The sequence below is a fragment of the Tenrec ecaudatus genome, chromosome 18 (assembly GCF_050624435.1).
Source record: "Tenrec ecaudatus isolate mTenEca1 chromosome 18, mTenEca1.hap1, whole genome shotgun sequence".
NCBI lineage: Eukaryota > Metazoa > Chordata > Mammalia > Afrosoricida > Tenrecidae > Tenrec > Tenrec ecaudatus.
This window is the reverse complement of record NC_134547.1, coordinates 63,586,630-63,613,211: the sequence shown is the minus strand read 5'-3', so window position 1 is coordinate 63,613,211 and position 26,582 is coordinate 63,586,630. Positions and strand designations below refer to the sequence as shown.

General features: G+C 45.5%; 1 protein-coding gene across 1 annotated transcript in view; it reads right to left on the bottom strand.

Annotated features, from left to right (window-relative positions):
• Positions 1-26,582, bottom strand: part of HYDIN (HYDIN axonemal central pair apparatus protein) — a 285,134-nt gene that overhangs the window by 168,756 nt on the left and 89,796 nt on the right. Inside the window, exons 13-18 of the mRNA XM_075536735.1 lie at positions 25,807-26,036; positions 23,430-23,530; positions 20,869-21,004; positions 19,063-19,227; positions 17,608-17,760; positions 725-963 (exon numbers count right to left, since the gene is read on the bottom strand). Coding sequence (XP_075392850.1) covers positions 725-963; positions 17,608-17,760; positions 19,063-19,227; positions 20,869-21,004; positions 23,430-23,530; positions 25,807-26,036 — 1,024 coding nt within the window. The remainder of the gene's footprint in view (positions 1-724; positions 964-17,607; positions 17,761-19,062; positions 19,228-20,868; positions 21,005-23,429; positions 23,531-25,806; positions 26,037-26,582) is intronic.

Sequence of the window (26,582 nt, the reverse complement as noted above, 5' to 3'; positions counted from 1 at the left end):
AGAGGACAAAATACCAAAAACTGACTTTGCAATACCCCACAAGATGCATTTGCACTTCACTCTTGCCTTCCTTTGAGAAAGAGGGAGCTATTCCCATAAGGAGTTACACAGTCTTGATACTCTAGGGACCGTCCTACCCTGTTCTGCAGGGTCGCTCTGAGTCGGTATCCATTTGATGGCAGTGAGTTTTAGACCTGGTGGCTATACTTCCTGGTGGAGCAGTGGTTAAGTGCTATGGTGCTCACCAAAAGGTTAGCGGTTTGAGCCCGCCAGCCACTCTTGTACCGGTCTGCTTCTGTGGAGACTCTATGAGGTGGTTCTAGCCTGTTCTATAAGATTCTTGTGAGTCAGCATTGGCAAGATTGCAGTGGGCTCAGGTACATTTTACTTAGGTTTCCACTATGTGTTTTTCCCGTGTTCACGGGGAAGAGAGTCCGTGTATTGGAATTATAGTGGAGATTCTAATTTTGTCACAGAGAAGTCAGTATAAGGGGTCTCCACACCATCTCTTTCACCTGCGAAGAGAGATAGTGCTTGGAGAATGTAACCAAGCTACACCTGCAAAACTACTTTTTGTGGCTGATTGAGAAAGGAGGGGGTGGGGAAAGTGAAACTGGGAAAGGGGACAGATTACCGGGATTGTTCTAGTGCCTTAAAAGCACCTTTCTAAAGTGGAGACGAGGCTCAGCTTATGCAACATGTGTACAATCTGTATTCATTTTACCTGAAATATGCTCCCAAATTGAGTTCGGGAGCAAAGGGTTTATCTGAAACAATGGTGGAACCAATTCCTGACGCCTGGACTTGAATCCGGTAGGTGCTGCTGTTTTTGATGTCCAAAATGACCGTGTCTTTGAATGTCACTGTGTCGTTCAGGTTGGCCGTCACCACCAGCTGAACCTCTGATTCTGGAGGGATGGTGCCTTTGGTGGGCTCAACAATCCAAAGCGATTTTTTGCGTGCCTGTAACACAGGGAAGACATGGTTGGTTTTGCATTCTGCACAAATGGCTGGCATGGAAGAATCCAACATCAGAGACAAACTGGTTTTTTTTCATTTCAAAGCAGATGGTTGTTTGTTGACTTTTTCTGTTTCTCAAAAAGCAATCTGACACCGAAGAGCACGCCTATGATTCTACTTTTGAACTTTCTGTGGGGATTTCTTCACCTCTTGCCCGACGAGTCCAGTTAAATAAGCTTATTCTCATTATTCGCTCTCATCTCAAAATGCTGACGTGCCAACAGGAGGCACCATGTCCTTTCTGTAATCTGGAAAGTTCAAGGGAAATGTTTTTTCAAACTCGGAGATTCTATGATGCTATTGTACTTGTAGGAAGCTTTCACTAATAAATAAGATAACTCAGCCTGACTTCTATTGTTTCATAATAATCAATAGAACTTCACTCTTCATCAATAAGAAGAAACTGATTATCAGGGCACGTTTATATATGGATGAACCTTAAAAACATGGTAGGAAAGAAGATAGACACAAAAAAATCCACATCTGTATGAGAACTATTCTTCATGTGAATTATTCAGAATAGACAAACCTATAGGGACAAAAGTAGATTAGTGGTTGCCAGGAGATGGGGATAAAGCAGAATTAGAACCAACTGCTCACAGATGCAGAATTCCTTTCTGGGATGTTGGAAATATTCTGGCATTAAACAGGAGTAAAGCTTGCACAGCTCTGTGAATATACTAAAACCACTCACGGAAGTTCACATGTTAAAGGGGTAAGCTTCATGGTATGTGAAGAATCTTGATGAAGCTATTATAAAGAAAACCTTTTTCAATATGTAGAAACGCTCTGTATTTATAGTTAGAAATATATATTTTTATATTTACTTTTAATTTTTCCCCCTTTTCATATTTTTACAAACTTTTTATTGTGAATTAGGTGAAGGTTTACAGAGTAGATGATCAGTTTTACATTCAATAATTTATACACTTTTGTTGTCAACTCATCCACTGTAGACCCTTCAGTGTACCATAGCTTATCCCAGTTCCTGCTTGTGTGTGCTATTTTCTTTTTCTTAAAAAAAATAATTTTATTAGGGGCTCATACAACTCTTATCACAATCCATACATACATCAACTGTATAAAGCACATTTGTACATTTGTTATCCTCATCATTCTCAAAACATCTGCTCCCCATGTAAGCCCCTGGCATCAGGTCCTCATTTTTTTGCCCGGCTGCCCACTCTCTTCTACCTCATGAACCCTTGATAATTTATTATTTTGTCATATCTTACACTGTCTGACATCTCCTTTCAGCCACTTTTCTGTTGTCTGTCCCCCAGGGAGGAGGTTTTACGTAGATCCCTATAATCGGTTCCCCCTTTCCACCCCACCATCCTTCCATACTCCTGGTATCACCACTGGTCTTGAATGGATCATCCATCCTGGATTCCCTGTGTTTCCAGTTCTTATCTGTACTCGTGTACATTCTCTGGTCTAGCCAGATTTGTAAGGTAGAATTGGGATCATGATAGTGGGTGGGGTGGGATGGGGTGTAGGAAGCATTTAAGAACTAGAGGAAAGTTGTATGTTTCATCATTGCTACACTGCACCCTGACTGGCTCGTCTCCTCCCCACGACCCTTCTGTAAGGGAATCTCCAGTTGCCTATAGATGGGTCTTGGGTCCCCAATCTGCACTCCCTCTCATTCACAATGATCTGATTTTTTTGTTCTTTGATGCCTGATACCTTATCCCTTCGGCATCTTATGATCACACAGGCTGGTGTGCTTCTTCCATGTGGGCATAGTTGATTCTCAGCTAGATGGCCACTTGTTTATCTTTAAGCCTTTAAGACCCCAGATGCTATATCTTTTGATAGCCGGCACCATCAGCTTTCTTCACCACATTTGCTTATGCACCCACTTAGTCTTCAGCAATCGTGTCGGGAAGCTGAGCATTAAGGAATACCAGTTTAATAGAACAAAGTATTCTTGCATTGAGGGAGTACTTGAGTGGAGGCCCAATGTCCATCTGCTACCTTAATACTAAACCTATAAATATATGCACATAGATCTATTTCCCATTGTCATATATATTTGCATATGTACGTGCCTTTATTCAGACCTCTATAATGCCCTGTGCCTCCTAGCTCTTTCCTCTATTTCCGTTCACTTTCCTCTTGCCCCACTATCATGCTCAGTGTTTGCTGTTTTCATTCCTCCTTTCCTAACCCTCTGAGCTCTGTCCATCGGTAAAGGTTGTCCTTTAGATCTTGAACGGTTGATTATTCCAACACTGGGGTGAGTTCAGTTTCAGATCTGAAGGCCATAGCTTTGGGGGGGGGGTTCCACTAATCTCTGTTTCATCGGTCTTATTGGTCTAAAAGAGTAACTCTTAAATGGGAGTTCACTTTAAAAAAAAAGGGAGTTCACTTATTAGTCATCTTAATCTGTGTACTTGTTCATTTCATATTATATGCAGAACCCTTAAATATATTTTTGAATTTGCCTAAATGAGTCATTTGATTCTTACTAACCCTATCTGCTTATTCTTCTATAATAAATCAATTTGTCAAGAAAAAATTATTTTGCTAAATTTTTGAGACCTTGGAATATGAGAGGACTGAGTTATAGAGTTGGAAGGAAACCAAAAGGAAACCCATTGTCACGGAGTTTATGCCAACTCATCGTGACCCTAAAGGGCTGGCAGACCTGCCCTTGAGTTTCCCAGCCTGCCACTCTTCATGGAAGCAGCAACACCATCTTTCTCCTGGGGAGTGGCTCCTGGTTTTGAACCGCGTATCTTGCAGTCCGCAGCTCAATAACTGACCACCAGGATGCTCTCTTTAGCTACTTAAGAGCCTCACAGTTTATCCCCTTTCCCGCCTTTAGGAAGAGATATGGAAATTATTTAGAAACTTCCAGGAGGAAAATTTGGAGAAAAATTCACACCCTCCAGTCTGCAGGCAAAGTGACCAATCCCCAGATGCATCCGAGTGTGGAGATCCTCCACAGGGAATCACATCAAAATCAAGGTCTTTAAAAACCAGTATGAACGCTATTGTTTGGGCTGGTACTAGAGGATCAGTCCAAAGGCACCTTTCCGCCATTTAATTTATATGATGCCTTTCTTCTAGCAAAAGGAGAAAAGGAGAAATATTAAAAATACACATAGCTCTGTGGGGCTCAGATACAACACTAAACAATCAATCAGAATATTTCTTAGGACGAGCTGGGAACAGAGTTGTACTGCTGATAGGTGTAAATGAACTGTGCGTTGAAATTGGCAGACAGGAGTTTAAGAGATTTCAACCAGACAGATTCTCACATGATGGCAGTGACTTGGAATGTCCCCCCAATCCAATCTGGCCCCATGCAAGTTCAGAACATGGACTTGGTCAATGGGTCCTGATGGCCACTTTCTCAATAACAGGTTCCTGGGTGGTTAAATAAAGGGAATCCAAGAGCTGAGCCAGAATGCCAATTTCCTCATTTGTGACTGAGGACACATTCTGTGAGACCAGACTGTTGGCTTCCTAAGTTGAAAAATTCTCCATGGAAAAGAATAAATAAATTGCATTTTAAAATTTGAATAAATAAATGAAGCAAAGAAGAACAATTCTCAAATTTAGACATTGTATAATAATGAGAATGTAGATGAATAATGATGGCAGAATTTTAATTTTGGTATTAATGGGAATTAAGTCAAGAGCTCTATTATTAGTCATGATCTTTTAATATGGGACATTTCTGGAGACACAGAAATAGAAGAAGAGCATTAAACATTAAATACCACACTAGATAAACCACGTACGTATAATAACTGTCTCTTTTCCAAGGAAATTTGTGGGAAAAAGGTTGAATCTCATCCTACTCGATGTTTATTTTCCAAAAATTCCTCTATTCTTAGTAACCTGGATCTACCAGGGCACTAGAATATTAAGAAAGCAGTAAGCAAAGTGTCTGCCTTTCCGGAACATTAACTTGTATTAGTTGGTGTTTTTATATTAAAGTATTAGTGACAAAGATAGTAATAATCCTTGTAAATTTAATTTTCAGAATTGTGGATCTAATATCACTGGTAGGAGAAAGTACCAGGATAGAATGTCACTATATTCTGTTACTATATGGGTTCAAATAATTTCTTATACATCTTCATAATTTTTCACCCTGCCCCCACCCTAAATTTACTACCTCAAAGTGGAAAAACACTAAAATCTTCTTAGACATTAATCATAGAAAATTATACAATATGAATTCTACAATAGGTATAAATAATATTTCAAGTTACTACAGATATTTAAGAATGGATCAATGTAGCTCCAAAGAGTTTTTATTGCAATAGACATCTTTGACATATATATATATATATATATATATATATATATATATATATTTTAGTACGACTTCTGAAGTCAAAGTAAGACACGGAAATAGATTTCTCATACTTGAGAAATTTGAACTACTTGTATTCTTTCTTATTTTCTGTTTTCAGATGCTAGGCAAGTATTTTAGAGAAGGCAATGTTGGCTGATGTGCCAGAAAGATCTCTGAAAAAGCCCGGTGCAATAGCAGTTTATTTCCCTCGCATGAATTCCAATTTGGGACGGGGCCTGGGATGAGCTTCTGTTCCATTCAGTCAGTCAAGAGACCATGGCTAATCCAATGGTGCCATATTTAGTCTGTGGCATTTAGCTTTTCCTGGATATTGATATCCAGCTGACCCCAAAGTGAATAAGGACAATGGGGGGGTGATTTTATGCACTTGCAAGTCTGGATGTGGTACACAGCACTTCTGTCCACTTCCAGTGGCCAGAGCTCAGGTGTGCAGCCAATTCGAGAGGTGGGCGGGATATGGGGACCACCTCTAAGAGCAAAGGGAGGGAGGTTGAGTTAGTGAACAGCTATTTTTTTTTTTTTTTGCTTTTTCTTTGCGGGTTCAGTCTACTGCCACATCCTCAAGCCTTCCCCTGGTCCTTCCATAGCTCAGTTTTTGAGAGGTGAAGGGTTCATGCCATCAGCATACAGAAGTGGGGGCATGACTTGGAATATAAAACTTGTCGGGGGCCGCAGGTCAAGAGTTTATTTCCGTCTGCTGCTAGGACAAAAGGAGAGGCAACCAGGAGAGATGATAAAGTTCTATGTAAAAACAAATCACAGTGGGCCTTTCTTCCCAAAGTTGTGGCCTTGGAGCACGTTGCATAGTTTTTACTCATTTATGAGTCTAGACTTGCAATTAAAACAAATCAATGCCACTTTCGCCGTTCTTTAATTAAAAGGCAAATGAACATCTTCCAGAGGAGGGTACTGTCAATGCCATCTTTCCTGGTGTAATCATCTCTCTTCCTCCGCTAGTCAGTTGCACAAACTCCGCTCCACAGTGAAGAAAAGGTGCTCCCCCAAGTCAGGGAACATTAGTTCTCCGTGGACGGGTACCGTTGCTTTACTGACTCCTGCTATGCAGGTTGGCTGCTCTGAATACAAGATGTGATTGTTGCTCTCTAGGGCCGAGTTGGTGAGTTTGATTGTTTTTGTGGGGACAAAGCTTATTAATCAATTAAGCAATGCTTGGTCTAAAACCAAGCAGCTGTGTCTACTATACATGTCAACAATGTGGCAGACCCTTTCGGGTGTTAACTGTTAAGGTGCTGGGCTATCCTTACCAAACACTGGGCTCTAAACCTCCCCAGTACCCTCGTGTCTCTTTGGCCTTGGACTTTTATGGGGTCCTCTGCTTTGAGGGATGACTTGGCCTATGTGACATTTCCTGTAATTAAATGGCACATCTGGCTACAGAAGGACTATATGGACGGTGATGATCTAACTACGGGGACCATTATGGAACATTCTGTGTTTGGAAGGAGGGCTCTGAAGGAAAGACATGGGATATCAGGCACATCACTTAATCATGCCCATTGTCAAGTGTTCCCAGCTTTAGCTCTGATATCGATTGTGCCTTCCACTAGGGTTCTGGAGACTGTTCTACGAGGGGATGCATGAGAGACACTCAGTGCTATGCCTGGCACATAGTAAGTCCAAATAAATCAAAAGTACTTTCATCCTTTTACCCACACCAGGAACATATGGCACATACTCAGGTGCTCAAGACTATTTGCCAAAAACCAGATTTAAAAGCTGAGAAAACAAACAAAGATACTAAGATAGTATGTAACATATTCTTGTATGCGCTTCTGTGTTGGGCTAAGCCTTGTAGTTAGCAGTTTGAAACCACCAGCTGCTCTGTGGAAGAGGAGGCTTTCTACTCCCGTAAAGAGTTACAGACTTGGAAGTCCACATGGGCAATTCCACCCTCTCCTATAGGCTCACTAGGAGTCAGAACTGACTCAATGGCAGTGAGTTTGGTTTGGGTTTGGATTCTTGCCAGACGAAAAGCCTCCAAGGGTTTGTGGTAGGCAGAATTCTAAGACCCTGCCCCATTAAGCACATGTATTCCCCCAGAGACTCAATCACACGTAATCAAGGTGCTGCAAAGAGGTGCACAAATGTGATTCATTAAAGTGCCAGGTCAGCTGACTTTAAGCTCTGACGCATATCCTAGGAGGGCCTGATTTGATCAGATGATTCTGGAGAAGAGACTGCATGCCTGGAAGGGCCTGCGGAGAGGGTCACATGATGGGGACCTGCTGGGTCTCCATAGCAGCTGAGAGTCGCAGGAACAAGGGGCCCTCAGTCAAGTGAAGGCAGGTAGCCCAGCCAACGCTTGATTTCAGTCTCTTGAGACCTTGAGTAGAGGAGGCGGTCTGACCATGCTGTGGTCCCTGACCCATGGAACTTGGCGATAGCAACTTTGTGGTTTTCTGAGCACTAAGTTGACCGTGGTGTATTTACTACCCAGCAGTGGGAAACGAATACAGGGTTCCACACATTTGTGGCAAAGGTGGTAAAAGTGAGCCTTCCTAAGGCTTCAAAACTTAAGGAACGCCTTCCTCTGCTTTTTTCTGTGAAGTAAAGGGTCTGAGTCCTCCAGCAGAGCATGGCGAGGATGCGTGTGCATGCCTGCGCATGCCTACGTTTGAGAGCAACGTGGACAAAGCCCTGTCCACTGGCGACTAGTGCTAAGCCAGCCCTCCTCCCTGAGCTTGAAGATAGCATTCTGCTTTTGACAGTAGAGCATGGGCACCCTTCTTAGGTAGCCCTTGCTGCCCAGGTAGAACGGCCTGGGAAGCTCTGAGAAGTTTCCTGGTTGAGTCTTTAATATCTGCCATGGGAGATGGAAGCGTGAGCTATTGCCTCCTTAGCGCGTGTCAGCACCCGCTGGGAGTGGGGCTGTGCTCAGGTGGATTTGCTCTTCTGTATGTGCTCTTGACCAGGGTGCCCGGGGCTGGGGGAGGCAGCACTGTGCACTTTCCTCCAAAATAACCTGTTTGCCAATTGAAACCTGCAGGGATTTCCGTCCACAGAACGAGAGGCAGCAAACAACAACGGGAATCAGTCTCCAGAGTGAGAGATCGCCTTGGATTTGTACTATTATCTCAGCAGAGGATCAATTCTTTGGGGGGAATAAGAACAATCAACCGTCACTGAGGTCTCTCCCCTTTTGATCCCCTCAGTGGTATCACCGCAGCGCAGGGCTTTCTTCTGTGAAGTGAGTCACTCTGCTGCTTAAAATAATTAACAGGAAATTAGGAGGTGAGGTGCAGAAGCAGAGTCAGGGCTGGAGTTGGGCAGAGGAAGCTGTTGCGCATCATGCTTAAAAGCATGGACTTTAGAATCACATGCCCCAGGGGTCTAAGAAGGACGCTAGTTTTACAATCTAGTGTTTGTTTTCCACATTCATTTGATGTGTTCTTGGGGGTCATATAAAATTGTTTTTCTTTACACAATAACCTGGCTGTGTAGAATAAGAGGACCCCATAAGCGTGCCAAGCATCAGCACTACGCCTGTCGGAACGTTTACTCAATAACTGGTGGTCGCTACTCATGCCATCTTTCAAAATGTTCGGTCCAGTCTAGTCCTCCTTCCTGTTCTACAGTGTTCTCAACCTGCAGTGTCCACGGGGCCATCCTCTATGGGGTGGTATTTCGCGGGTTTGTTCCTGTCCCTCTCCAGCTGACGATGTTAGACAGTGATCGAGTGCTTGGATCAGTGGAGCTGAGACTTCTGTCCCCTTTGAGGAAGCGATGGAAAATGCATAGACACACACACACATCCAACTTTGCATGCAGCCGCTGGGTTTATGGATCCAGATGCAATGAACATTTAGTACTTTTTTCTGTCTGATCTACAATGTGAACCTCCTTAAGATGTTTGGCGGGGGGTGGGGGTAGGAGCGACACCATTTGTGTGAGTGGGGAAGGAGTTCAATTCCACTTCCATGTAAGACGTCACCCAGGCTTGCTGTTAGCAACTAAGACTGTGATGTGAGCCTCTGGTCTGGAGGATCTTTTGCACATTCTCCACAGAAAGGCTTCAGGGCCTGTTTACAGCTTCACTGCCCAGATCTCTCCAACATGCACGAGCTTATAAAAAAAATCCACTATCTTTCTATCCATTTTCTCATGAACCTTTTGAAGCCCCTTCATACATCATCACTGCATCTCCACAGGCTGTTCTCTGGAAATGTGCACCCCACTGCTCTCTCCTTATCCTTCAAATCTCCACGGAAATGTTCCTAACTGCGGGGAAATGAATTATATAGAAAATGCATCACTTCCTCCTCCATGATCACATATCATGGCCCAGCCCATTGTACCACTGGGTGGTTGGCGTACCCTTTACCTTTGTGGCTGTTGTCTTGGCATTACAAACGTTTTGAAGAGGCTATTCTACTTATCCTCTTGTCTCATGCACTTCAGTGAGCACCAGGACTGGAGAAGGTGCTTTACAAAGATTTACTTGTTGGCCAATAAATAGGTGTTCAACCTTACTAGTAAGTGAAATAATAAAACATTTTTAGTCTGGTAGATTTGGCATAAATGAAAACGAAGTGTTAGAAAGAGTCTGGAAGAGGGTGACACTGCAGAGGTCGGGACATGTCACCTGGCACAAATTTTCTGGGAGGTGATTTCATGAGAGGTGATTTCATGAGAGGCATGAAGACTTGGAATGATACAGTTGGAACCACAGGACGCCCTCGGCAAATCCCCGAGAGAACCAGCAGGAAAACGCCCTTGCTTCTTGACCCAGGCACTTGACCTGAAAGCTAAAAGCACCAAGCTTTGTTTGCCATAATTAACATATAAATGAACATGATTAACCCAATGAAAACCCCTTAAAATACATGAACCAAATCCCCACAAAGCTGAAGAGAGAACCACTCTCCAAGAAAGACAGATCATCAGTAAAGGAACTTAATAAAGAAACACAAGATCTGAAAAACACAATCATCCAGCTCGACCCCCTAGATGTATACAGAGCACTACTCAGACCAACAACCACATATATATTCTTCTGCAGCACTCATGGCGCATACTCTGAAACAGACCACACGCTAGCCATGAAGTGAGCTTTAATAATTCAAACCCAGTGAGATCCCCACAAGCATTTTCTCAGATCACAATGCTCTGAAACTGTAACTCACAAAAGGAGGAACAGGAACACAAAGACAAATATATAGAGACTGAATAACACACTACTAAAAAGACTGGGTAATAGACCAAATAAGGGATGCACGTAAGAAATTCCTTGACACATACGAAAACAACAGCCAACATACCCAAACCTTTGGAACACAGAACAAGCAGTTATCAGAGAGCATTTTGTAGCAATCCATGCACACATGAAAAGGAGAAAACCAAATTCAACATCTTAACACAACACCTCCAACAACGAGAACAAAGGCAACAGCATAAACCCTCCACCAACAGAAGAAAATCAATCATAAAAATTAGAAAAGAAATAAGCTGGAGAGCAGAAAAACAAAGGACAAAATCAACACAAGAAGTTGGTTCTTTGAAAGGATCGGACAAAATCAACACAAGAAGTTGGTTCTTTGAAAGGATCGACAAGATTGAAAAACACTGGCAAACTTAAAGGAACAGAAAGAAGATGAAAATATCAAAAATTAGAGATTAAACGGGCAACATCATAGAAGATCCAAATGAAATTTTAAAAATAGCAACAACAAGAACAACAAAAAATAGCAACAAATCTGTGAAATCTGTACCCCAACAAGTCTGATAATCTAGAAGAAATGGACAAGGACCTCCAAGACCTATAACGAAAGAAGAAATACGAGAAAAGATCATCAAGAAGTTCTCAACCAAGAAAAGTCTAGGACCGTCTGGCTTCACAGGGGAATTCCGCGAAGCTTTTATCAAAGAACTGCCACCAAAGCTGCACGCAGTGTTCTACAATACAGGAGGTGACAACAAACTTGCAGACCCATTCCATGAAGCGAGCGTATCCTTGCTACCCAACCAAGGCAAAGACCCTCGCAAAGACAGAAAACCACAGAGCAATATCCTTTGTGAACAGAGACACAAAAATTATCAACACAATTCTGGCCAATAGAATCCAGCAACATATAAAAATAATAATACGCCACAATCAAGTGGTAATTCATACCAGGGATGCAAAGGTGGTTCAACATTAAAAAAAATTAATGTAATCCACTATGTAAGCCAGTCAAAGAATAAGAATCACATGATGATATCAATAGACACAGAAAAGGCAATTGACAATGTCCAACACCCATTTCTGGTAAAACACTCAACAAATGGGAATAAAAGGGAAATGCCTCAACATAATAGAGGCCATATATGAAAAACCAATGCCCGTGCTCAACTAGGAAAAACTGAAAACATTCCCCTTGAGAACGGGAACTAGACAAGGATGCCCTCTCACCATTCTTCTTCAATATAGTGCTACAAGTCTTGGCCAGAACCATCAGGTAACAGAAAGAAATCAAGGGAATGCAACTGGCCAAAGAAGCGAAACTCTCTACTTGAAGATGACTTGATTTTATACAGAGAGAATCCCAAGGACTCCACAAAACAACTGTTGGAAATGATTGAGGGATTTGACAACATACAAGATTACAAACACAAGTCAATTTGATTCCTGCATACTAGCGAAACGGACTCTGTAAAAGACATCAAGAAACAATACCACTTACAGTAGCCACACAAGAGATGAAATACTTAGGAATAAGCCTAACTCAAGAAACAAAAAGCCTATACAAAGAAAACTACAGAACACTATTTCAAGAAGCCAACAGAGACCCACACAAATGGAAGAAAGCTCCATATTTATAAATAGAAATACTTAATATAGTGAAAATGTCAATACTACCTAAAGCAATCTGTAAATACAATGCAATTCCAATCCAAATCCCAACTTAATTCTTTAAAGAAATGATAAAACTAATTACCTATCAATGAGAATGAGGGGGTTGGAGTGGAGACCCAAAGCAATCTGTAAACACTTGGATATCCCCCCACAGATGGGTTACAAGGAAAGGATGATTCAACCTGGGTGCAGTATAGCACTGACAGAAACACACATCATTCCTCGAGTTCCTGAATGCTCCCCCTACCGCCCCACCACTACCATGGTCCAGCTCTACCTTACAAACCTGGCTAGACCAGAGAACACACATTGGTACAGATAAGAGTCTTGACACATGAAATTCAGGACAGATTAAACTCTCAGGAGCAGTAGTGGGAGTAGCAATGCCATGAGGGTAGGACAGTTGGGGAAGGGGAGGGAGAAAGGGGGACCCATCACAAGGTTAGACATATAGCTTCCCCTTCCCCTGAAGGGGACGAATAATAGAAATGTGGGTGAAGGGAGACAACGGACCATGTAAGATATGAAATGATAATAGCAATATATAATTGATCAAGGATTCACAAGGGAACGAGGTTAGTGGGGGGGGGGGGGGAGGGGAACAAAAGGAGCTGATACCATGGGTTCCAGTAGAAAATGTTTTGGAAATGATGGCAACACATGTGCAAGTATGTTTGCTATAACTGATATATGGAATGTTATATGATTTGTAAGAGCCCCAATAAAATGATCCAGAAAACCAGCTAATTACCGACTTCATGTGCAGAGGAAAAAAATCCAGGGTAAGCACAAAACTCCTCAAAAGATGAACAAAGTAGGAAGCCTTCCATTACCCAACCTCATAACCTACTAGACAGCTACAGTTTTCAAAAACAGCCAGGTACTGGCATAATGACAAACACATAGACCAACAGGACAGAATGGAAAGCTCAGAAAGTAAAGCAATAGCCTATAGGTACCTGGTAAAACCTTAGGTGGGGAAGAGAACCCTCTTCAACAAACGGCACTGGAAAAGCTGGGTCTGCAGGGGAATGAAGCAGGACCCACACTTAATCCCAGGCACAAGAATGAACACAAGACGAATCAGAGACCTAAATGTGAACCCCAGAGCAGTAAGGATCATTAATGAGAAAATCGGGATGAGTCTGTACACAGATTGCTAAGCACACACAGTGGGAAACAGATGACCGAGGCTTATTTGAAAAAGGGACTTATGCACATCAAAAGAACGAGAGTCCACAGATTGGGTAAAACTTTTAGCAATGATATGACAGACAAGAAACAAATCACTACAAAAAATCTAGCACATTAAGAATTAAGGTGCAGAGCAATACATTTAGAGTGTTACCCTTATGTAAGAAAACACATATAAATTATGCTTTCATTCTGTCATAAGATATCTAGAATTGCCAACCATGACTACCTTTAGGGAAGGCAGCTAGCACTTGCTTTGTAAATTCATGTAGGGGTTCTACAAGGCCTCTAAGGAAGAAAGAAATTGGGGAAAAGACTGGAAGCAAGGAGTAGACAGTTAAAATCAAACAGACCCTTCAGAGGAGGAGTGAATGTGTCCTCATTGGGTGAATGATTTATTCTATCTTCTTAGAAGTCTGGAATGTTAGCTTGCATAGAAAGGTTTGGGCCACTGATGTGCTGAGTGCTGTTAGCTAACCAGTTGCTTTACGTATTGGCTTCCCTGTTTCTGGAAAAAAAAAAAAAAGTTTTTTCTAAGGAAGGCATGGCCAGATCTGTATTGGGCCTGGGGTGGCGTCTGACTTCCTCTGGCTTTATAAGCAGGAAGGAAGTTAAAACGTAACCTTAGCCCAAGGCTGATTCCTACGAGATTGAGCACAGATAAGCCTCTACCTTCCAACTCTCCTTACCAGTTCTGACACCAGCCTTCCTTCCTACAGCACTTTACAACTGGGTTCAATGATTCATAGGGATGCCCACTCAGAACTCACAGACCACACTCACAATGAGGGCTGTATTAGAGACGTTAACAGGTTACAATCCCGTATCAGAGATGCTCAGGACACAGTTCTTCAGGCGGAACAGCCTCTTCCCAGCTATGCCCACAGGCAGTCCTCTCTCTGGTACTTGGCGTCTCAGTCATGTGGCCCCTTGGCCTCTCTCTCTCCTGCTGGCACAATGTTATAAAGCTCTTTCAGAGCTGCTGATACATGCCCAAAGGGCACTCTACTCTGCCATATGCCTCACCCTGAAGGTGCTCAGCTCTAATTCTTTGGGTCTGCAAACCTAGTTCCCCCATCGAGTGGCTGGAGGCAGCCCACTCTGCACAGCAGCCTCCTTGCGTATAGGCTCTCAGATTTTACACACTGTGGGAATTGCACCTGACCTGATCCCACCACACCGAGGCAATGCACTGGGGGAGTGCAGTGGAACAGCAAGGGAATGGAGTGGCAAGGTCCCCAGGAACTTTGGGGCCAGGGCGTGGTGCCCCAAAGGACTGGACTGGAAAACACCCCTAAGGGCCAACAAACGATCCTTGAACTAACTACAAGCTTTTCTTTCATGATGTGTTTTGTTTTGTTCTTTGTCAGTGGTTTGTTTTTGTTGTTTTGTTGTCTGGTTGTATACTGTTGCTTTGTTTTCCTCTGTCTTGTTTTCGTGCATGTTATTGTCTCCACAGGTTTGTCTGAGTAGGACAGGCTGGATGAACTATCTGGAGGAAAAACAATGGGACCGACAGTTCGGGGGGGACTTGGGGTGGGGGGAGGTGGGGGGTAAGGAAGTGGTGTTAACAAACACAGCGACAAGGGAACAACATGGGACCCAAAATGGTAGTGAGGGGGGAAGTGGCAGGCCTGGTGGGGAATGATCAAGGGTAAGGTTGTGTAGAGAAGAGGTATAGCTGTAGCCTAGGTGGGGACGGAGCATGGTGGTGGAGCAGGAGGAAAGTCAAGGGAGATGGAGGAAAGAGCTAGGAGTCAAGGGGCATTTATGGAGGTCTAGACAAAGACATGTACATGCAAACATATATATGAGGATGGGGAAATAGATCTGTGTGTCTATATTTATAGGTTTAGTATTAAGGTGGCGGAAGGACCTAGGGCCTCTACTCAAGCACTCCCTCAATGCATGAATACTTTCTTTTATTAAATTGGCACTCTACGATGCTCACCCTCCCGACACAACTGCTGAAGCCAACGCGGGTGAACAAGTAAATGTGGTGAAGAAAGCGCGGATGGTGCCCGGCTATCAAAAGAGATAGTGACTGGGGTCTTAAAGGCTTGAAGATAAACAAGTGGCCATCTAGCTCAGAAGCAACAAAGCTCACATGGAAGAACACACCAGCCTGTGTGATCGCGTGGTCCCGAAGGGATCAGTTATCAGGCATCAAAAAACAAAATATCGTATCACTGGCTGCATACTTCCATGATACGATCGCAGAAGACAAATGGGTGCGTAAGCAAATGTAGCAGAGAAAGCTGATGGTGCCCGGCTATCGAAAGAGATAGTATCTGGGGTCTTAAAGGCTTGAAGGTGAACAAGCGGCCATCTAGCTCAGAAGCAATAAAGCCCACATGGAAGAAGCACACCAGCCTGTGCGATCACGAGGTACCAAAGGGACCAGGTATAAGGCATCATGCAAAAAAAAAAAATATGTATATATATACCATAGTGAATGAAGGGGGAAGTGCAGAGTGGAGACCCAAGGCCCATTTGTTGGCCACTGGAGATCCCCTCATAGAGGGGTTTAGGAGAGGAGATGGGTCAGTCAGGGTGCAATGTAGTACCGATGAAGAACACAGCTTCCCCCCAGATCCTGGATGCTTCCTCCCCCCAACTACCATAATCCGAATTCTACCTTGCAGGACTGGATTGGGCAGCGGTTGTACACTGGTGCATATGGGAGTTGGGGGCACAGGGAATCCAGGGTGGACGATACCTTCAGGACCAGGGGTGTGAAGGGCGATGCTGGGAGAGTGGAGGGTGAGTGGGTTGGAAAGGGGGAACTGATTACAAGGATCCACATGTGACCTCCTCCCTGGGAGATGGACGGCAGAGAAGGTGGGGAAGGGAGACTCCGGATAGGGAAAGATATGACAAAATAACAATCTATAAATTATCAAGGGTTCATGAGGGAGCAGGGAGCAGGGAGGGAGGGGGGGGGAAAAAGAGGACCCGATGCAAAGGGCTTAAGTGGAGAGCAAATGCTTTGAAAATGATTAGGGCAAAGAATGCACAGATGTGCTTTATACAACTGATGTATGTATATTTATGGATTGTTATAAGAGTTGTATGAGCCCCTAATAAAATGTAAAAATAAAAATAAAAAATAAGTGACTACTAATTAGGACCAATGGTCTCTGACGAGCCATTACAAGTCAGTTAAAAAAATGTGATAACCACGTCTTTAGAGAGTGACTTTTTATAAAATTGCTAATATTTTATTCTCCAGAAAGATCTGACAAGTGGACATATGAAGTGTTAGCTCTTATCCAAATGCCAACAATTGGGGATAGAAAGAGACTGTACCATTAAAATTTTTATATTTACATGTAGAAAGTTATTTCTAAAATCAAGAATACTTTTAATTACTTGATTAGACATCCCTAAATTCTGAAATTGTGCATGCATGTGCACACACACACACAAACTTTCTAATCTCGTAGCAAAGGAATAGGTTATAGTACACTAGAAGGTATAAATATTATTTTGACATGCACCCTTAACACTCATTTCTGGTATCACTTTATATCTATTTTTGCTCTGTTGCTTTCCTTAGTACTTTGGTGACTAATAACTGTTGTAGAAGGTCAGAGAAAAAGAGGAAGAGCCTCAACCAGATGGATCGACGAAGTGTCTGTAACACTGAGTTCACACGTAACCACAACTGTGAGCCCCGCACAGGGCAGTGGCTTGTCCTGTTGCACACAGGCTGGCCATGAATCAGCACCTAACAACATCATCTTGTATTTCACTCATCTTCGTAAGCTAACATATTCTTAGGAGGAAGATAAATTACAAATAGAATATAAGCAAACGCTTTCAGTTGCAAAGACATTTAACAAGTGTGTTTTGAAAAGAGACTTTGGCTTATAGTACAGTCCACTGAACAGATCTTGTTGACCTCTGCCCAGCATCCTGAACTGGGATTGTAGGAAATGTATTTGTCTCAAAAAAATTTTTTTTTTAACAAAGGCATACTGTGGGGGGAAAAAAAGCCATCCTGTGCTTCTTAGTGATGAAGATAATGCTAATGAGGAACTGGGCATGAGGATGGCGTGGTCTAGTGCCACTCGGCCATGCCAATCCCTACTTCCAATAACCATTTTCAAGGACATGCTGCAAACACAGGGCCACCTGACCTGGAGGAAATCTCCTAGAGCCGCGCTTTCATCCCGTGGTGCTTCTACAACCTACGTACCATACGAGCCTGGAACGATGCTGGGATGAAGGACTGGTTGGACAGATGGAATGCCTTGGAGCAGTCCTTCAGGACGTAGATTTGGCCAAAATCAATGCTAGTGGGATGTACGTAGACAACTGGGCCTTCTCCGATGCTCTTTATGCGACAGACCTGCATTCCATGAGAGAGAGAAAAAGCACAGGAATAGATGGAAATGATGGCCTTTAAAATCAACCAAAAGTTTCTGGTCACCCCTTTAATAAAAGCAGGGACATAAAAGGCGATCATTCTAATTCACATTGCTTCTCAGTGCAGAGGGAAAAGGGGTTGCCAGGCTGGGCCGGACCTAAGGTCCATTAGCTGGAATACCTCCACCAGGAAGCTGGGTGGTGTCCCCAGGACGGGTGTGCACTGAGGAGGACACATACTCTTCTCCCGCTGGCTCCTTCTTGGTACTCTAGCTTCAAGCACATTTACACAAGGTGAAAGACCTGCTCTGGAGAGCTAGGTAGGGCGAGGTTGGAGTCCAAAGTTCTGTTGCTTTACTGGCACGGACAGGGCAGGGTCATTGCATATGTACAGGTCAGAGGCTGAGATCCACCCCTTGCTCTGCTTCCCTAAAGCAGACCCCTCGGCAGGGTTCTGTGTGTCTGCCCAAGGGTGGGGGGTGTCGTACTCTCACGGGACTGCCTCTGTGGAGAGGAAGCAGGGCTAGGCTAGCAGGGCCCAGCACTGTGGCACAATTCAGGGCCTGCATTTCAGATGCTGCCTCACAGGTCACATAGCTTGGCCGTGGACATCTTACATGGGGGAAAAGCAAAATGTCCGTCTCTTAAACGCTCTACGTGATTGACATCAATTCAAACAAATGCAGGCTGCTACTGCTATCTCCCAGGTGAAGCAAAGTTCCACCGCTGCCTGTGCTGTTGGGCAGACTCCTTCAGGCGCCCAGGATCATCCCACAATCCAGCGTAGGTCACAGAGAGCCTTCCTTGCTCCTCCGCCCCCCCTCAGCCCTCACTGGGACAGAAAGGATTTCTCCTCACAGCTTGCATAGGTGGCTTTAGGCTACAAGTCTGGTCAATATCCACAGGCAAAGAGACATGCTGAGCAGTCCCACACGATGTGACAGACCATATACTACAAACTAGTGACATTAAACCCAGCTTCAAACCCGACATACCCATGAAGGTGGTCTTTAAACAGTCAGGCAGGCTAGCCTCTTCCCCTTGGTGGAAATACATCTGGCATTCCACTTGGCTTAAAAGCAATTTCTATAAATCATCCTGACTTTCATATGTATCAATATGTTTACTGATTCCCTAAATAACCCGGCCCTGGGATTTTACCACTGCGGAATGCAACTTAAAATGAGAACTGCCAACTCGAGGCTACGTCAGTAGGACGTGTGCTTGATACATCTCACAGAATGTCCAGCCATGTCAACTGTCATTCTGAAACACTGGCTCTCACCATAGGAGGGTCTGGGCTTCCGAAGACGAAGACACGGACTATGGACCGGTGTTCTCCGGTGACCTGGGTCTCCAGGGCCAGAGGAATGTCCATGGTGCTGTGGGGAGGGATGAGCCCACGGGGACTGGGGCTGGAGAGCAGTACTCCAGGTGCATTCTTGTGGACCTGCTTCTGGGAGAGAAAAGCCAGGGACAGTCATGCCCAGACACAATATGAAATAACTACCAAGCAGTTTGAAAGCACGCTTTGTTCTGAGTCCATGGAACCGCTTTAGAAAGGTTAAAGTTCAAGCAAGACGGGGGCCTGGGGGGGGGGGGAGTACTCCAAGTTAGTGAGAAGTTTGGTCCAATGGAGAGGGTGCAAAGATCTCAATCCAACCTTCACCACAGGGAGAGGCTGCCTTTTTCTCCTGAGGAGCAGCTGGAGAAAAAGTCACGGATCCCTCTTCCTCCCTGTGCTTCCAGTCCTCCCAGGCATTTCAAGTGACTAACTCAGTGGCATTTAAGACATCCACATCCACCTCTACTTAGTTGAGAGACATTTTTATCACCTCCACAGGAAACCCCAGGCCTATGAAGCAGTGTTTCCCAATTCTTCCCTCTCCGCCCCCCACCCTAGCCTCTGGTAACCACCAATCTGCTCTGAGGATTTGCCCGTTTCTCAACATTTCATATACATGTAGTCTTTTGAGATTGACCATCTTTTCACTTCACCCACTGTTTTCAGGATTCATCGTGCGGTAGCATAGCAACATTTCGTTTTTAATGGTCAAGTAGTATTTCCTGGTATGGTTATACTAGATTTTAAGATCCATCCATCAGCCGATTCTCGCTGGCTATTGTGAATAGAGCCACTATGAACACGCATCGCGGATCAAGATATGCTTGCTCAGTGAAGGAAGGGCGGGTCACTACAGTCCAGTGTCTACCAATGTGGGTTTCCAGGAAGCATGGCTCCCCATCTGGTTTCTCTGAGCACCATTTGCTTTTGTCCATTTCCACGCAAAATGAGCACAGCCACAAGCCCTGAAGGCGCAGTTCTGCCTGTGCTTTGACGGGCGGCTCTGTCTTCCTTTCTCTTGAACCGGTGTCTGTTCTGTGGGCTCCCTGCAGTTCTTTTAACTCCGATGGAACTTGCGGTCAGGTAAAACCTCCATGTGGACTTTTGGCATGAATATGCATGTGAAGGCTGTACATGCACAGCTGAGCTTTAAACCAAAGTAGGCACTCGGTAAGTCACATCTCATGAGTGGCTTCCGTTACTCTCATCTGTATCAATCTCTCTCCGTACTTGCTTACGTTATTTTTAGTCTCCGTACCTAGCTAGGTGTCGTGGCGTTGGAGACAGGTAAATGCCACCAGGCAGTAAGATGTCATGTTTCTTTCCTCATGCTTCTAGCCGTCTGGTCCCACAAGCCCACTGATAAATACTGCGCCGCTGTATCTCAGAGAAGCTGCTCACGTCAGGACCGTGGATCTTGGGGGTGAGCACTCATAGCTCGGCCTCCTTCCCCATGCCTGGCTAACTTCTAGGCAATTATTTGCAAGTGCAACTTCTAGACGTTGGCTTAATCGACCCCCGGGCCTCTTTATCAAGGCCAATTTTCATGGGAAATTAACAACTGTTTGCACCTGCAGCTGCTCGTGCGTACAGATGGCCACCCAGCTGTGGTTAAATAACATTTCAAGATTATCCGAAGATTAAAAATCCGAATCACATGAGGTCACGTGCTCAGGAGAAGGTCTTTCTCATCGAGACAGTCCCGCCAAAGGACAGCAAACACCGACTGAAGATAAAGTGACTTACCTGAGGCAGAACCTCATAGAATCCTGGGAGGTCATCGGGATTGATCAGCTGGATTGACTTCTTATACGGGTACTTCAGGAAGCAGCGGCCAAAGTCCACCTCGGTCCGAACCAAACGAAGTGCAGGTACAACACACCTGTTCGGAGGAGCCCGTTTCGGAATTCAAAAAGATAGAGACCTTGTTTACATAGAGAGAACGCAGCGTCCCGAGTTAAAGACATCTCTCACTGTCACACTGGGGTCTCCCTCTAAGAACTACATTAAATCATTTTCAAATCTTTCCCCTGTCATTGCTCTCCCTTAACCCCTAGTCACCACTTTTTGGTAATAATTTTTAAAGAGGACCAGAAGCAGGATTCCTGAGCAGCTGTCTTCTGTGGGTAGTGACTAATATTTCCATTGTTTTTGTGGTGCCGGTGGTGGTGGCATTTGGCGGTCCTTTGGCAAGCGGCTCCCATGGGACAAGTTTTTAAGGGTGGTGGATCTGTTTCCATGTCAAAAAAGTGCCAATGCCACCAGCGTGGGGTCCAAAGTAGCTGTGACACTTTGGACCACTCAGAAAGACCCCCAAGGACTAGCAGTGGCTCACGCCATATAAATGGTGATCATTCTAATTTCTATGCAGAACAGCTGCCTTGGATGAGCAGACACCGGCAGCTGCTCACCCCAGAGCTGGCACCGCGACAGTGGTCCTCAATATGGAGGGGTGAAGCAGGGAGGGGAAGGGATTGAAGCCTTCCGTTTCCAGCTGCCTCAGTATCGGGGATTTGGGTTTGGTTCTGTGTGTGGCTTTGTGACTCTCAGCGTCTAACCAGTCGTCCTACATCGGTACGAACGCTGGTTTCTGAAGGAGACGGAGCCAGGTTCAAACGCTAATGTTATTAGTTATAACCTGTGTGACCTTGGGCAAGTTACGTTCCCCAAGCCCCGTTTTCCTCAAACGTAAAACGAAGGGAGCAGCGCTCTTAGGGTGCCATGCGATGTGCAGGTGCTGATGTAAGGAAAGGGTGTGGGGCAGTGACCTGAAGGTGCCCAGGAAAAGGCAGTCCGCCTAGTCGGGGCACAGCAAGCTGTCGCTGCTGACTCCGGGGTGAATGACTGTAGGAAGGGAATTCTGGGAACTCCTCCAACAGATCAGGACATGAGATAGCTTCTTTTAAATCCCAACGTCCGCATTTCCCATTTGGCCTGGGATGACGTGTCCATGCCCAGCGACAAGGGGAGGTGTTAGTTGACCAATAACTTATCAAAGCTATTCATTTCCTGCCCCAAATGCTGTGCCTAAAAATGAGTCTACTCCTTGACGTGGATCGCAGGGTGCACGCTGGGAGGGCACTCAGAGACTCTGAAACCACTCCTCCTTTTAAATTCAGGTTTCCAACCGAAAGCTGTGGGGGAACGGGCCTGGAAAGTATCAGAAACACTCATAAAAACCAAAACCAAACACAAGACGAAAAGGCGAGCTTGGGTATGGAGCGGAGCAGGTGAAAGCGTTCCTGCTGTTCTGAAACACATGCACACGAGGCCAGGCAGGCCACTGGACGCTATACTGGGAGGCAGGGCAGCGGGGTTCCTGAGTAAAGGGAATCTGATGAAAGTTCTCCGAAGGCTGTTCTGTGACCTCATCTGAGCCTAGGACACACGAAATGGTACTAGTTGTTAGCTGCCTACCAGCCAGCACATCGGCACCTTCTGTAAGGCCCGTCCTCATGAGATTCACGGAAACACGAGGGCTCGGCACTGGCCTGTTAACCTAGCAGAAGTTCACTGCCATTTCCCCGTGGCCGGCATTTTCAGACAAACATTTTATAGTCTGGATCTGGACAGTCCTTGCTTTGGGAAGAATGCAGCCGGCGGTGTTAGTTAGGACCACTGTCACCATCTGTACCAGCGCCCTGGTCACCCTGTCAGTAAACGGCAGAGCCAGGATTATAGGCACACTGCCAGGCCCACTGCTGCCTCTATCAGGAGAGAAGTGGGCGATGGTTCTGCAGAATTCCAGTGGTTAGAGAAGAGCTTCACGTGGGGGCCCACTGGCAGCCTGCGGGTGCAGCCACAGTCACGGCATCAGGGAGCAGGGGGCTTTTGCTAGAGGATCATCTGCCATGGAAATGGCATAACTCTGGGGTACATTATGAGGGGGCTTCAGAAATTCCCGGGGAAATGCCATTTGCTTTTAATTCCGTCTCTCCATGAACTTACTGAAGTCCTCTGGTAGAGGTAAAAATAAGAACCTACCACAGCTTACCTCTTCCTGCTCAGGTTGCCTTTTCTGCTCTATACTTGGCAAGTCAAGCCCATTAAAGAGCGCCGTGACCTCAACACTTGGCAGAAGACACCCGTCCCTTCTCATTGCTACCAAAAGGGCTTTAGTAACGTTTGCTGTTTGGGGGGCTTTGTCCTTTGCTTCTGTTCCCAGGTAGAACAAGCCCACTGTGCACTGCGCAGTCTGCTGCTGCCTTCTCGGGAGGGAGGCAGCCGTTCCTGGCTGCTCAGAGGGGGCAGGGGTGGGGGGTGGGTGGGGGAGGCTGTAGGAGAGAGGAAGCAGGTGAGCCTGATACCTTGCTGTAATTAAGAGCGCCAGCACTTCTTCTCCAATGCCCTCCACGTCTACCACCAGGGCCAGCTCATATTTCTGCACCGTGTTGGAGCATAAGGTCACCTGGGGGGGTGGAGTGGGGACGTAAAAGGTGAAACGTTGCTTTTCTGTAAAGGTCGGTGGGAAGGCTACGCTGATCAGTGTGGTTTTTCAAGTGCTTGCACGGCTGGATCCTGTTTTACATTTTTAGTTGAACAAGTTCCGTGGCGAGGGTCAAGGCGCGCTGAGTGTCTGTAAAGGCCAGGTTAGAAATCCAATGGCTTTTAGTACAACAAGCTCGCTCATTCCCGGGGAGGCTGTGCCAAAGAAGCCAGGTAGCCCTCGTGAAATGTGAAACACGGCCGGGCAGGACCAGTGATAGCAAAGTCATGGCAGTGCAGACTCCTCCCTGACAACCCTGGGCTCTTCAGATTAGACAACCCGATATGTTGGCGAAAAACTACAGCGAAAGTTTCTTATGGGAAAACAAATGGGCACAACTAGGTGACCTCCAGAAAATTGGTTAGCTAGACTAGGAGATCAATCGGATAGCCTTTGTTTTATTGAAAAAAATCTTCCTTCCTCCGACCCCAAATGTTCCCCATGGGAGTAGAAAATGGTAAGCTGCAGAGAAAGGCTTCATCTACCGCGGTGTCCGGCCAGACCACGGCCTCTAGGTGCTCTGTGAAGTCCCGCGTTTAGGCTTTTGAGAGCCTGGTTGCAATTTTTAATTGCGTTAAAATGATTTGTTTTGGCGGAGATACTTGTTAATTCCAGAAAACCGCTTCTGGCATGGGTTAAGGCTTTTCTGTCTATAAATTATGTATCAGATACTAATTAAAATTTTTCAGGTTGCAAAGGGAATCACTGGATGCAAATTTGGGCCCACACAGGCCTGGCTGAAGTGCAGATGGGGAGGGAAAACAGAGGTGTGGAGGGAGCTTTTCTGAGTATAAAGGAAGCAATAAAGTGGAGCTGGAGTCTTTGAGTTGGAAAGAAAACGCGTTGGATTTGGAAAGAAGCTACTGTGCCAGCGTGCAGAGGGTCCTAATGCACCTGTGCCCCCTTATCCATGTGTCTGCCTGTGGCTAGAAGACAGAGGAACAAGATGTTCTGGTCAAAGCCGCTAGAGAGGAGCTATGGCATTTTCAAGTCTCCCAGTGCCTCCTGGGAGAGCAACGAGAGAAAAGGGGACAGAGGTAGCAGGAGGGCCCAGTCTTACTGCGAGAAAAGGGGACAGAGGTAGCAGGAGGGCCCAGTCTTACTGCGTGAACAACAACAAAGAAACCCAGGAGAGCAGCTCTTCTCACCAGGAGAGTCACACCGGGCAGTGCGGGGAACTTATAATGCCCCAGGCTCTCAAGCCACACTGGGCTCGGGGAGAAGCCCAGAGACAGGCAAAGTATGCCCAGGGAGGTTTAGGAGGAGGAAATTTGAGGGGAGACGTTAAGGAACATTTCAACCAAATCTGGGGTAAAACAAGAGTCAGATAACTATTCACTGATAATGACTAAAGAGAAAATGGCCATCTTTAATATGGCAATTCTGTTCCCCTGTCCCAGAGAGCATAGCATCATTTCCATTTAATGCAGCCTCAACATCGCTGGACCTAACTGCACAGAGAAGCAAAGAGAGGTGAGAGAAGATGGTGGAAACCTTTCTCGCTGAACAGGGACATGATTCTGCAGGTGGCACCACCGGGCTATGGCCCCAGCATCCCCCTGCTCCGGCTTCAGAAAGGACGCAGGAGGGGTGACTGACTAGCCACTATCACTGTTAGCCTCGGCTTAAATAGCTCACACATCAGAATAAACTAGGTTTCACCCGTGGCATAAACCTGGCAACTGATTGGTTTAGAGTTCTCAAGCGGGAAGGAAAGGAGAATCCAGGTTCCGGCGAGTTCGTGGATCTTTATTTTATAGCTATACTGGGAAGTATACTATGCGTGCAGAGCAGTAGTTTCACTAGAAATAAGGAGAGTCCATATTCTGTTGGGGTAAAACATTGCGCTGCTAAGCACAAGGCTAATGGTTCAAACCCTCCAGCCACCCCAAGGAAGAAAACCGAGGCTCTCTGCTCCACACACATCTACAGTCTTGGAGACCCGAGGAGGTAGTTGTACTCTGCCTGGTAGAGTCAGTCCCTAAGAGTCAGAGTTGACTCTACAGCAGTGGGTGAATGCTGGGGCGGACCAGGTGCCTAAACGATGTAAACCCACTGGAGTTGTGGGGGTTCCTTTGCCCAGTACACTAGTTTCTGGGTTCTTTCGCTGCATAATTGATTTCATTTCGTGGTCAGAATCTCTACAGGGAAGTTTATGTGCTTGCTTCCTCCTGGGGGCTGGGGGCTCAGAACTTTACCCGAATGGCTGCAAATCCCTGGGGGCGAATGGTGCCACAGCTGGGAGAGATGGTGAATTCCCTTGGCTTCACTGCTGGCATCCTTTCCTTGTCCCAAGACGGCTGGTCTGGCGGCTGCTCACAAGTGGAAACACTTGGGCTTCCAGGGCCATCCCCTGGGACGCGCAGTTTGAAGGTCATAGGGACCAAGGAGGTATTATTGAGGGAGCAAATTAAGGTGTGAGGAAATCCTAGAAAACAAATAGGAGGTGAGGAAGCAAAGCCACCCCCACACTCCCACATAGTCCCCTCCCTTGTCCCAGGTCTCCCCTTGTATTAGATGCTGTTTAGTGGATTCAGACTTGCGTGGGCAGAGCAGAACCGCTTCACAGGGTCTTAAAGACTGCCAGATTGCCAGGCCTGCCCTTCCTAGGTCCTTCTGGGTGGGCTAGAACCTTTTGGCCAATAGTGGAGCACTGAGCTATTTGCACCCTACAGGCCCCATCCACCCTCCCCTAGCAACTACCAAATCTCTTCCATGAATCATCTGTGCAGCTCACTACTGGTTCCTTAACTTCAACTCACACAACATCTTGTTTTCAACCACACAACCAGCGGATGCATTTTCATCCACTCGTTGAATAAACATTGTTCAGGCAGTTACTAGAAGGCAAGGGAGGGAAAGACGAGGTTTAAAGCCAGCCCCTGAATTGTCAAGAGTAGAGTCTGCGTTTACTCTCTGGCATAAAAGTTAAAAATTTTAGTTTAAAAGAAACTAAAACAGGAATCATGCTTGC